General features: G+C 47.8%; 1 protein-coding gene across 2 annotated transcripts in view; it reads left to right on the plus strand.

Annotated features, from left to right (window-relative positions):
• NDUFA10 (NADH:ubiquinone oxidoreductase subunit A10) overlaps positions 1 to 11,864 on the plus strand; it is a 49,460-nt gene extending 37,596 nt beyond the window's left edge. For both annotated transcript variants that reach the window (XM_075317456.1, XM_075317457.1), the window contains exons 8-10: positions 6,173 to 6,258; positions 9,228 to 9,336; positions 11,597 to 11,864. In XM_075317456.1, coding sequence (XP_075173571.1) covers positions 6,173 to 6,258; positions 9,228 to 9,336; positions 11,597 to 11,665 — 264 coding nt within the window. In that variant the 3' untranslated portion in view covers positions 11,666 to 11,864. The remainder of the gene's footprint in view (positions 1 to 6,172; positions 6,259 to 9,227; positions 9,337 to 11,596) is intronic.
• Positions 11,865 to 13,644: the final 1,780 nt, after the last annotated feature.

The following is a 13,644-nucleotide window of genomic DNA, read 5'->3' on the forward strand; positions in this document are numbered from 1 at the left end:
CCTGCATCTTACAGGTACTCTGTGTCCCCGGCAGGCACAGACACACTCCGGGCTGGCTGGGTGTTATAGTGCGCCGGGGTCCGCAACGTGGAGTTGGTGTCCCTACAGATTACTGGGGGATTGTTTGTGTTTGGGAACGCAGCGCCGACCCCCTCTGGACCGGGCGGCGCTGCTGTGACTTGTGGTGCGCCGGGGATCCGCCGTCCGCGCTTTTACGGCGGCGGCGGTTATAACTTTAGTCCCCGGCTTTTTGGGCCTAGGACGCCGGCAGCTCCGTTTCGTTCCCGCCCCCACCCTGTCATTCAGGGTAGGGGAGAGACGCTGTTCGCAAGCAGCGACGAGGGCTGGAGCCTGATTTACATGCTCCAGCCCTCTCACTTGGCACAGAGGGAAGCAGCCTTCCCGCTCTTGGCCAGGAACGCCCAGGGCCCGCCCCCCTTCCTCTCTCGAGACGCCGGCAGCCATTACATGCATGCCTGGCTGGAGGAAGGACGCAAGGCTCTGGGAGACCTGGACTAGGGGCTATCTGGCGACCACACACCCGCTTTTTAAGCGGGCGGTAAGCGATTTTTCTGTGCTGGTCCCTCTAGTGCCTCACTGTGTATCAGTGTACTGGATACAGTTATATAGATATTGTATTTCTTGCACTGTGAGGTGCGCTTCTGGCTGCATATCCCAGATCGCTCTGTGGAAGCAGCAACATGTCATCCTCAAAACGCAAGGCGGCCAAGGCAAAAAGGGCTGTGTATACTGCGTGTGCTGCATGTGGGGCTAATCTACCAGCAGGCTCTGATGACCCCCATTGTGTGCAATGCTCCGACCCGGTGCTGCTTCGCCAGCCGGAGTCAGGAGAGGTAGCGACCCAGGCTGAGACGCTTGTAAGTTCTGCCCCGGTGACAGGGACGGACTTTGCAGTTTTTGCAGATAATATGTCTGTATCTATGGCAAAAATCCTTGAGACCTTGCAATCTATGCATGGGGCTCAGTCTCTGGGCACGGCGAGGCCTCTGTCCTCAGGTCCCCCTTACTTGGAATGTATCCAGCCCACAGGGGGGTCCCCGGCTTCACAGGCCGAGGATTATGACTCAGATGATGGCCCCAGCCACCCTAAGCGAGCTCGCTGGGAAAGACCCTCGACGTCTTCACACTGCTCAGGGTCTCAGCGCAATCAGTCTCCCTGTGATGTGTCTGATGAGAGTGATCAGGAATCCACTCCTGGAACCCCTCTCAACCTGGATACCCCGGATGGGGATGCCATGGTAGACGACCTTATCTCAGCCATCAATAGGCTGTTGGATATTTCTCCCCCAGCCCCTTCAGCAGAAGAGGCGGCTGCGGAGCAGGAAAAGTTTCGTTTCCTTTATCCCAAGCGTAAATTGAGTGCTTTGTTAGATCACTCTGACTTCAGAGAATCAATCCAGAAGCACGACGCTCACCCAGAAAGGCGTTTCTCTAAACGATCTAAAGATACGCGTTTCCCTTTCCCCCCTGAGGTGGTCAAGCGCTGGACACAGTGTCCAAAGGTAGCCCCCCGATTTCCAAACTTGCAGCTAGATCCATAGTTGCAGTGGAGGATGGCGCTTCACTTAAAGATGCCAATGACAGACAGATGGACCTTTGGTTAAAATCTGTCTATGAAGCTATAGGCGCGTCGTTTGCTCCGGCATTCGCAGCCGTATGGGCACTCCAGGCTATTTCAGCTGGCTTAGCAAAAGTGGATGCTATCATGCATCCAGCAGTGCCGCAAGTGGCGCACCTTACCACGCAGATGTCGGCGTTTGCGTCTTACGCTATCAATGACCAGTCGCACCTCAATGGCGTCCGCCAATTCGGTAGTTTTGCGCAGAGCCTTGTGGTTAAAGGACTGGAAAGCAGATGCTGGTTCCAAAAAATGTTTAACCAGTTTGCCTTTGTCTAGAGAGAGACTGTTTGGCGAGCCATTGGCTGACATCATTAAGCAGTCCAAGGGTAAAGACTCCTCTTTACCACAACCCAGAACACCCAAACCTCAGCAGAAAAAGTGGCAGCAGAGGTTTCAGTCCTTTCGAGGTTCGGGCAAGACACCATTTACCTCGTCCAAAGGGACTCAGAGGACGCAAAGAAACTCAGATTCGTGGCGGACTCACACACGCCCCAAGAAAGCAAATGGAGGTACCGCTTCCAAAGCGGCTACCTCATGACTTCCAGCCCCCCCCCTCCGCATCGCCGGTCGGGGGCAGGCTCTCCCGCTTTTCCGGCATTTGGATGTCACAGGTCAAAGACCGGTGGGTGACGGACATTTTGTCTCGCGGGTACAGAATCGAGTTCAATTCTCGTCCTCCAGCTCGGTTCTTCAGAACCTCCCCACGTCCAGACCGAGCAGATGCTCTGCTGCAGGCGGTGGATTCCCTAAAAGCGGAAGGAGTGGTTATCCCAGTCCCTCCTCAGGAACAAGGGCAAGGGTTTTACTCCAATCTCTTTGTGGTTCCAAAAAAGGACGGCTCGTTCCGTCCTGTTCTGGACCTAAAACGGCTCAACAAACATGTGCACGCCAGGAGGTTCCGGATGGAAACCCTCCGCTCTGTCATTGCCTCAATGTCCAGAGGAGACTTCCTTGCCTCAATAGACATCAAAGATGCTTATCTCCACGTGCCAATTGCTACAGAACATCAACGTTTTCTACGTTTTGTGATAGGAGACGACCATTTTCAGTTCGTAGCTCTTCCATTTGGTCTGGCGACAGCCCCACGGGTCTTCACCAAGGTCATGGCGGCGGTGGTAGCAGTCTTGCACTCTCAGGGACACTCGGTGATTCCTTACCTAGACGATTTATTGGTCAAAGCTCCCTCTCGGGAGGCATGCCAACTCAGCCTGAATGCTACGCTGGAGACTCTACAGTCTTTCGGATGGATCATCAACTTTCCAAAGTCGATCCTATCACCGACTCAGTCACTAACGTATCTTGGCATGGAGTTTCATACTCTAGCAGCGATAGTGAAGCTTCCGCTGGACAAGCAGCGGTCACTACAGACAGGGGTGCAATCTCTCCTGCAGGGCCAGTTGCATCCCTTGCGGCGCCTCATGCATTTCCTAGGGAAGATGGTGGCAGCCATGGAAGCAGTTCCCTTTGCGCAGTTTCATCTGCGCCCACTTCAATGGGACATTCTCCGCCAATGGGACGGGAAGTCAACGTCCCTGGACAGGAAAGTCTCGCTTTCCCAGACGGCCAAAGACTCTCTACAATGGTGGCTCCTTCCCACATCATTGTCTCAGGGAAGATCCTTCCTGCCCCCATCCTGGGCAGTAGTCACGACAGATGCGAGTCTGTCAGGGTGGGGAGCAGTATTTCTCCACCACAGGGCTCAGGGGACGTGGACTCCGCAGGAGTCCACCCTTCAGATCAATGTTCTGGAGATCAGAGCAGTGTATCTTGCTCTACTGGCCTTCCAACAGTGGCTGGAAGGAAAGCAGATCCGAATCCAATCGGACAACTCCACAGCGGTGGCATACATCAACCACCAAGGAGGGACGCGCAGTCGGCAAGCCTTCCAAGAAGTCCGGCGCATTCTAATGTGGGTGGAGGACAGAGCATCCACCATATCCGCGGTTCACATCCCAGGCGTAGAAAACTGGGAAGCAGACTTCCTCAGTCGCCAGGGCATGGACGCAGGGGAATGGTCCCTTCACCCGGACGTGTTTCAGGAAATCTGTCGCCGCTGGGGAGTGCCGGACGTCGACCTAATGGCATCCCGGCACAACAACAAGGTCCCGGCATTCATGGCGAGGTCGCGCGATCAAAGAGCTCTGGCGGCAGACGCCTTGGTTCAAGATTGGTCGCAGTTTCAGCTCCCATACGTGTTTCCGCCTCTGGCGCTCTTGCCCAGAGTGCTACGCAAGATCAGATCCGAGTGCAGCCGCGTCATACTCGTCGCTCCAGACTGGCCGAGGAGGTCGTGGTATCCGGATCTGTGGCATCTCACGATCGGTCGACCGTGGTCACTGCCAGACCGACCAGACTTACTGTCCCAAGGGCCGTTTTTCCATCAGAATTCTGCGGCCCTGAACCTGACTGTGTGGCCATTGAGTCCTGGATCCTAGCATCTGCTGGATTATCTCAGGGAGTCATTGCCACAATGAGACAAGCTAGAAAGTCGAATTCGGCTAAGATCTACCACAGAACGTGGAAGATTTTCTTGTCCTGGTGCTCTGCTCAGGGAGTGTCTCCCTGGCCATTTGCATTGCCCAAGTTTCTTTCCTTCCTGCAATCGGGGTTAGAAAAGGGCTTGTCGCTCAGCTCCCTTAAAGGGCAAGTTTCGGCACTATCCGTGTTTTTTCAGAAGCGTCTAGCACGTCTTCCTAAGGTGCGCACGTTCCTGCAGGGGGTCTGTCATATTGTGCCCCCGTACAAGCGACCGTTAGATCCATGGGATCTGAACAGGGTACTAGTTGCTCTCCAGAAGCCGCCCTTCGAGCCTCTGAAGGAAGTTTCCTTTTCTCGTCTGTCGCAGAAAGTGGCGTTTCTTGTTGCAATCACATCGCTTCGGCGAGTGTCTGAGCTGGCAGCTCTGTCATCTAAGGCTCCCTTCCTGGTGTTCCACCAGGACAAGGTTGTGCTGCGCCCCATTCCGGAGTTTCTCCCTAAGGTCGTATCCTCTTTTCATCTTAATCAGGATATTTCCTTGCCTTCTTTTTGCCCTCATCCGGTTCACCGGTATGAAAAGGCCTTACGTTTGCTAGATCTGGTGAGAGCACTCAGAATCTACATTTCCCGCACGGCGCCCATACGCCGTGCCGATGCACTTTTCGTCCTTGTCGCTGGTCCGCGCAAGGGGTTGCAGGCTTCTAAAGCCACCCTGGCTCGATGGATCAAAGAACCAATTCTAGAGGCCTACCGTTCTGCGGGGCTTCCGGTTCCTTCAGGGCTAAAAGCCCACTCCACCAGAGCCGTGGGTGCGTCCTGGGCATTACGTCACCAGGCTTCGGCTCAACAGGTGTGCCAGGCAGCTACCTGGTCCAGTCTGCACACTTTCACCAAGCATTATCAGGTGCATACCTATGCTTCGGCGGATGCCAGCTTAGGTAGAAGAGTCCTGCAGGCGGCAGTGACACCCCCGTAGGGGAGGGCTGTTTTGCAGCTCTAACATGAGGTATTTATTTACCCACCCAGGGACAGCTTTTGGACGTCCCAATCGTCTGGGTCTCCCAATAGAGCGCTGAAGAAGAAGGGAATTTTGTTACTTACCGTAAATTCCTTTTCTTCTAGCTCTTATTGGGAGACCCAGCACCCGCCCTGTTGTCCTTCGGGATGTTTTTTTGTTGTTTGCGGGTACACATGTTGTTCATGTTGAACGGTTTTTCAGTTCTCCGATGTTATTCGGAGTTAATTTGTTTAAACCAGTTATTGGCTTCCTCCTTCTTGCTTTGGCACTAAAACTGGAGAACCCGTGATACCACGGGGGGGTATAGCCAGAGGGGGAGGGGCCTTGCACTTTTAATGTAGTGCTTTGTGTGGCCTCCAGAGGGCAGTAGCTATACCCCAATCGTCTGGGTCTCCCAATAAGAGCTAGAAGAAAAGGAATTTACGGTAAGTAACAAAATTCCCTTCTTTAATTTGTATTTCATAAATCAATAGTAAACAAGAAAATAAACAACTCTGTAATAGATCTTATCAGAGAAATCTGCTTTTTTCTCTGCCAGCATTGATCAGTCATTATCAAAATTTTCCATTATGAGGTCAAATCTGTATTCAGTGAAGACTTTGCCATTACTGATATAGGAGAGGGGAGTTGGTGCTGAGATTCAATGATGATGGGAGGAGCTAGAGGCAGAGCCCCGCCCCTCTTCTATCTCTATGGCAGTTGGTGCTGATGAGATTCTGCAAAACTTTTTAGCCAATGGTTCTCTGCAGGATCCGTTCTAATGGACGATTACTGGACATGTGAACTGGGCCTTAAGTAGTTTATCTTTAGATGGGCTCAGCTGACAAGCTAAATCACAGGTATTTTACGATTGATTTCAGTGATCCTAAGAGCCTGAGACACAAAACCATCCATGACTTTATTTGAAAAACAAAAAAATAAAATCTTCATGACCCTTAAATCCAATTTGAATATTAATTTGGAACACTGTGTCATTTAGTATTCAGCTATACTTTGTTGCATTGATGTCGTACTGAAGTGTCTCTATTTTGCAGGTTGTAGAAGACGTTGAATATGTAAAAATTACTAAAGCTCCATGGACGGAACAGAATGACGTCACCTTCCATGACTTGCGTATTCTGTAAGTGATTTTTTTTAAAGTTTTTTTTTCTCCACTCCTGGCCAACTATTTTTAAATATTTGCAGTAGTTTTTCATAGTTTTATTTTAAGGGAATTTTTTATTTTCTTTACTGAGGTCTTTTTCTTTTTTTACGTAATAGGAGATGACAGGTGGTGGTGTTTTTTTGGGGTTTTTTTCCTGCTTACGTTTTAAATTGCCACATTTTAAACATAGGCCAACAAGAACCTAAGAGGGTTAAATTGTGTTTGACTAAATTGATAAAACTAATGGTGGGGGAGACAAAAAAATATAAAAAAATTAGTGCAAGTAGTTGCTTGTGGTATTGGTCAGGTCACATTCAATTTTGAAGAGGCCTCTGAATAATGACAAAGGGGATCCGATTAGCTGATAGACGTACTCCAACTTTTCTTTGCATCTGTTTTACTTCTTGTCATCCACTGATTGTTCTCTTTCAAGAAAAGAGTGCTTAGTTTGGGTTGTTTCATCCTGGGAGTGGGATTTGGAGACACTTATGTGATACTTATTTATGATTGTTTAAACAGAGTGTTAAAGGGCCATTCATTCATTATGAAAAAAGCATGAAAAAGTGCACCTTAAAGATAATAATAATTTATTCAAAATACATACAAGGGCACTGTTATAACATGATGTACAATTAATAAAATACAACAGTGATATGAGATAAAAAGGAATCAGAGAGATCCCAAACTAGGGTATCCACAACAAAATATAGGGCAATCCTATGTATTCAGAGGTAATCCTCATACATGATTACACACAGAGGGTCACATTATTTAAATAGTCCTAAGCAACCTGAATCCAAGTCCATGCCCTGTGGAATATCATAGAATCGTTACTTACCCATACCAAAGTGCAAGTGCTGGAGTGGATATCCTGTGGGGAGGAGGGAAGCACCGACGCGTTTCGCTTAGGTTGATTCCTCGGGGGGAGGGGGGGGGGGTGGTTAGTATATGGCCATGTACAACGATCACTGGTATATATAGTATGATAAATAATTCAATAAATACCGCCATATGCGCCGCATGCGCTGTGTCAGTGGCCCACACATCACTTCCGGGTAATGGAATCCAGCTCACCCACATCTGACCTCACCGCACCTCAGCCACGGATCCGGCCCTGCCCTGGCCGCAGCAATGAGAAATGAAGGAAAGCGATCCAGCTGAGTGACCAGGTGATTTATTCAGTGCAATACAGACATGGCATAGTCGTGGTTAATGCGTTTCTGGCTTAACGCCCTTAATCATAACCATGGTTATGATTAAGGGCGTTAAGTCATACTATATATACCAGCGATCGTTGTACATGGCCATATACTGCCCCCCCGAGGAAGCACCTGGTCACTCAGCTGGATCGCTTTCCTTCATTTTCTCATCACTTCCGGATCTCCCCGACGGAAGTGACGTCCACAAGGGGGTCTACACCTCACGTCGGAAACAGAGCTCCTCAGTGCACGCGAGACCATCAGACAGCACTGGGCATGCGGAAACCGCGCGGCCATCTTGGATTCTGGCAGATGTATGGGAAGATCAAATAGCATTCATAACATAAAGACACCGGGATGAAAAACAAAAAGAATCCCACATCTAATCAACGATAATCACCATAATTCATGGTAAGAAACTTAGGAAGATTATAGATTCTATTCAATGTGCGTAGACACAAAATGTATACTACAATTACACCCATCATTCCAAAGAACGCGCAATCATTATAGATTCAGGCAACTTTGAGGACATACTATGAAAAAGCCTCAGATTGCCCCAACTAACATAATTTAGAAAAGCATTATAGTTACAATGCACATATTAGTTAAAAGACATAATATGATAAGGGCACATCCATGCTATATAATAAATAGATGCTTGGCACCAACTATGTAATCCATCAATATTCAATAATAGGAAAACATACATAAACAGATGTAGGATGTTTATATCCCATCCATCGCATATAATATATGTATAAAACATATGTATAGAAATATTCAGACATAAAATACAACACAAAACATATGTTAGTACATAAAATATGTCCATGCAACGTGATCCGGTTAGTTCAGTGTAGACGCTTATAGATATCATCCAAGGTATGAGGATCCATATACAGGCCATATCTCAAAGTAAAAAAGAGAAAGGGAAAGAAATTAAAATCCAACTAAAAACAAAGACAGTACACAAAGGATATGCATACCGCCCCAGAGAGACAGAGGATACTAAAGATATCACAAAAATATTTTGTTGTGGATACCCTAGTTTAGGATATCTCTGATTCCTCTTTATCTCCAATCACAGTTGTATTTTATTAATTGTGCATCATATTATAACAGTGCCCTTGTATGTATTTTGAATAAATTATTATCTTTAAGGTGCACTTTTTCATGCTTTTTTCATAATGAATGGCCCTTTAAAACTCAGTTTTTTCATTTTTTTTTGTGTATCTCTATATTGAGTGGCCGACAATGTGATGATATTGCCAATTATCCATGTTACTTATTCCTATTTTCCACTTATTTATGATTGTTTGTTGACAAGGGCCGGTATTTGGGACAATACATGAACCATTTATTTTGAGAACCGACGAGGAGTTGCCTCCTCTAGTTCAGAGCGGGTTATACATGGCGTGCTGCACAGAGGGCAGTAATAATTGCAAAATCAATAATCAAATGATCCAGGCACTTATCGGACTGCAACTTTGGACAGGTCTTAATTTTTTTATTTTTTTTTACCAAATGTGACCACATTGGACACACAGGTATCCAGTGCCTTCCACTTTGTCACCTATTTAGTACTGGGGAAGGCTGAACTTGATAGAATATACTGATCAAAAGCCAAAAAGTTAATCTAAATATTGATGTAACTTTGCGACTCAATATTCATAGTTGCAAGATGAGAACCTGTATAAATGCATCGTCTTATCGTCTATGTTTCTTGTGTCGACTTAATTCCAGGGTCCAGGACAAATACAATATTATCGATCTCTACAACCTTCCCATCTTTGTCCCAGAAGTCACAGTTGGTGGATTAGAGTACGACAAGCTGTACTATCAGTTCAAAGCTGTAAGAATCATGTTGTTTTTCTTTTACAGATATTCTTATTCACGTTCTTGCTAAACAGACTTTTTCGAATGCCTAACAGTATTTGTGAAAAGATGTCTGATTTAAAAGGGAAGAAAAAAAAAAGAAGGGATAGATACAAAGTATCAAAATAATGTATATCATTCTATACCCTGTGATGGCCGCACCGCTGGTATCTGGCGGGACAGAAAGCAATGGTCCACGCTACGCTGTAGCCATCCAGTGACTGGAACAGCGTGTTATCAGTTGGTCCTGTGATGACACACTGTTTATGCACCTCTACCTTTGCGGCCAATCATGGGCTTCAGCAGTCAGGGGACCAGCAACACTTCCTGTGCCAAAAGAGCAGCATACACCAAAAAACACAAAAACGCATCAGCATTCATTAAAGCAGGGGTGGGGAACCTCCAGCCCGCGGGCCGTATGCGGCTCGCAATGACTCTTTCTGCGGCCCCGGGCAGATTCACAGGAACCGCAGTGCTGTGGAGGCAGCCGCATCTTGCTGGCTGCTGGCCCTTTAAAATCCTGCTGAACCTTGCGATTCCTATACCAAAGGATTACTCCCCCACGCTGACACTGGCTAGCGTGAGGACATACTTTGTAGGCGCGAAGTGCGCTCGAGTCCAGTCCAACAGAAGAGGAGCGACTGGCCCCATCATCCTCCAGGTCTCTCTGTCCCCACAGCATTCTCGGTTCCCGGCAGTTCTCTCTTTCGCCTTAGCCTCCCCCGGACTGTCTGTGCACTCCCTTCCACCCGGGTCGGTCTGTGTGCCCCCCCCCCCCTGTGGTCTATCTGCGTGCCCAAACACCGCCCCCCCCCTCCCCTAGTCTGTCTACACGCCTGCCCAAACCCCCCTCCCCCCGGGTCTGTCTGCTCGCCTCCCCAGGTCTGTCTGTCCCCCCCACCGGGTCTTTTGCGCGCCCCTCCCGGGTCTGTCTGTGAATCTCCTTTCCCTCCCGGCTCTTTCTGCGCTTACCTCTGAGTCTGTCTGCCCCCCCCTCCAGGTGTCCCCCCCGGGTTTGTCTGCGTCCCCCTCCCCCCGGGTCTGTCTGTGCGTTCCCCCTTTGGGTCTGTCTGCGCACCTCCCCTCCCTCCCGGGTCTGTCTGTGCGTTCCCCCTTTGGGTCTGTCTGCCTAAACCCCCCCCTCCAGGTGTCGTCCCCACCCGGGGTCGGTCTGTGCCCCCCGGCTATGTATATACCCCCAGCAATGTTTGTGCCACCCAGCTATGTCTGTGCACCCCAGTGATATATACCCCCAGTGATGTATATTCCTCCCAGCCCTCCCCAGCAATGTTTATGCTCCCCCAGATAGGTCTTGGTTCCCCATCAATGATGTATATTTCCCCAGTGATGTATGTACCCCTCCGGTGATGTCTATGCCTCACAGCTTTGCTAATGATGTAAATTCCTTCCCAGAGATGTATCTGCCCTCAGCATCTCCTTTGGTGTCTATGCCCCCAGTCTCCCTAGTCATGTTTATGCCTTCAGCTTCCCCAGTAATCTATATTCCACCCAACCCTCCCCTGTGATGTATATGCCCCCATCCCGTCCTGTGATGTATATACAGCAGTCCCAGCTGACTCAAACCTGGAAAAGCAGTTGTGAGAAGCAACAAGATCAATATCGCCAAAAATCACAGCCGCACCAAAAAGAGTAGAAGAGTGAATTAATTGTTTGACCAAATACAGCAGGGTAATTTTCAAGTTGATAATTTTGTGTGGCCCCCAAACTTTGGTAGAAATTTCCAAATGGTCCCCGGCAGAATAAAGGTACCCCACCCCTGCATTAAGGGGTTAACTACTTAGTGTTTACCTCCTTGTAGCAGGAGCCATAACCCTTGCTTTATCCCAATGGCATGCATAGTTAAAGATGATTTCTTCCAAAAATAAAAAAAATCTCCAGTAACGCTAAGTCGCCGTTCACACTGATTTTCAGCCTCAGTTATACGCTGTTTGTAGGAAAACTTGATGACCATAAATATGTCCCCGGAATGGCAGGACTAAGCAGATTTACTATTCAGGCGTTCCAGAAACAATAGCAGTGATATTTGGTGTCGCCCTGCTAGCCAAGGAACTGATACAACTAATCTCAGATAGATTTCTTTTTTTCCCCCACAACTTAACAGAAGGGTAGAGATGTGCAGATATTTGGATTATTTATTTTATTTGTTTCTTTAATTTAGGGAATGGGGTTTTTAGTGCTATGTAAGTTACTCATCACTTTTTATTTTTGTTTTTCAGCTGCCTGGAAGAAAATATGCAACTGGATACAATGCAGATATTGGAGACAAGAACATTTGGTTTAAGTGAATGATTCTGAAGCCTTTTTGGTTCATGGCATCTGCTCCCATAAACGTTTCCACCACACGGACTGGCAATACGTTTTCCATCAGACTATTTGTAATTGGGGAGTAGTAAACGTGAAGCCACAAGCGATGGTGAATATCGACAAGAACGTCATGTAACGCATCTGTCAGTCACGAATAAATATCTAACTTTTTCTTTGAAATTTGTCATTGTTTTTACAGTACATTCATAAGCTGTAGATGAATTACACCCTGGTGCTAGCCCTGGCACCTTTGCGCTAATTAATTATATTACCAAATGGGATGACTATCAGCACTGATTGGACAATGTGCGAATGTGTAGGGACATATCCCATTGACAGGTGGAGTCATATTACCCACTTCTCAATTTATTCACACATTTCCCATTGTTTTTGTTTATAACTTCATATTTTTAGCTAAGCCAGTCCCCTTCTCTGTTGCAGATGATGGATAGAATGGGGGCTGGCTTTGGTTTTAAAATGAGCTTAGTTACATAATCCCTTTTATACAAGTTTTCACATTAGCGGTATTTTGCCGCACTGCCGGATCCGGCACAAGTGCAGTACAGTCCAATACAGTTCACTGGCAAGTGAACCGGAGCATGTGACAGCATGTGACCGGAGCTTGCCGCGATGCCTTTGAACTGTACTGTACTTGTGCCGTATCCGGCAGTGTGGCAGAAAAACGCTGATGTGAAACCAGCGTTACCGGGAGGGAAGTGGTGAAGAGGGGGTCACAGAAGGCAGGGGCAATGCTGGGCAGCGCTGCTCTGTGCAGCAGGTGGTAAGGCATAGGCCATTCTGAAGACGTCAGTGGTAAGGGCTACAAATAATGGTGGTCGGAGTTGCCATTTCTTTGAAGCCCACACCACCATCTTCAGAATGACTCGTGCCTCACTGCCCGCTGCACAGAGCAGCCCCGCACCGCCCTGGCACAGAGTCGTGCCAGCACAGAGCAGACCCCGTACACAGCAGCGCCACAGCCCGCAGCGAGCATCTGGCCTCCCTCTGCACCGCCCGCAGCATCGCCGTACTCCAGAACTGCCTCTGCCTCCTGTAGCCCCTGCTCCACCACCGCTGACCCCCTCCCCGGTAAGATACCACTGGATTATAAAATGGACTCCCAATTATTATTTTTTTCTCTGTCTCTTATACATGTACACACACCACAATCATACATGGCTTTACCCTCTCCTAAGTGTTAACTGGGGGTTGAAGGGGACCCTTTTTATTCCTGTTCTTCTTTCTGGACTACCATTTATCATGGATTGTGTTGTATATAATTGTGATTTGCTATAAATCTCTCCGCGGATAATACCCCTATATGTTTTATTGTCGCCCTTGCGAGTGATTCAACATGACAATATGACCCTGAGACCAGAAAGGTTTGTGCTTTCCTGGTTCCCGACTATTGGCTCATTTTTACAGGAAGGCAGGCTGAAAAATAATCGGCATCACATCATCCTGTGTAAATGAGTGAGGTGCTACCCACAATCATGCATATAACATGTTAGTCAACCAGTCCGTAACTAATGATCGGCTGATATACAGTCGATCGGCAGTCATTTATTGGCCTGGAGGGGCCATATGTTGTATTCATTTCACTTTTAAGCCCCTATGAAAATATTTATTTTTCTAGTTCTACAACTCAGTCTGTGGGGCACAGCATTCTGTATTAGACCCAAATCATTTGGGCTGACAGTCACACTACCCTTTTATGCTCCACGTGTAGATGGCATTGTTTTATATTCTTGCTGGAAGAATACTTTAGGGTGTGTGCCCTCGATCAGTGTTTGCATCGTTGTGGACACAACATGCTTCAGCTGCGTCCAAAACACTGCATTGTAAAATACAAGCACAGTGGATGTGATTTCTAGAAATCCTGTGCCCACTGTGCTTGTTTTTTCCACAGCAAACACTGACCTGGAGTGTGGCTTTCCAGACCGCAGCATGTGTCCTCCAT

This window comes from Anomaloglossus baeobatrachus, chromosome 7 (assembly GCF_048569485.1).
Source record: "Anomaloglossus baeobatrachus isolate aAnoBae1 chromosome 7, aAnoBae1.hap1, whole genome shotgun sequence".
NCBI classification, from domain to species: Eukaryota; Metazoa; Chordata; class Amphibia; order Anura; family Aromobatidae; genus Anomaloglossus; species Anomaloglossus baeobatrachus.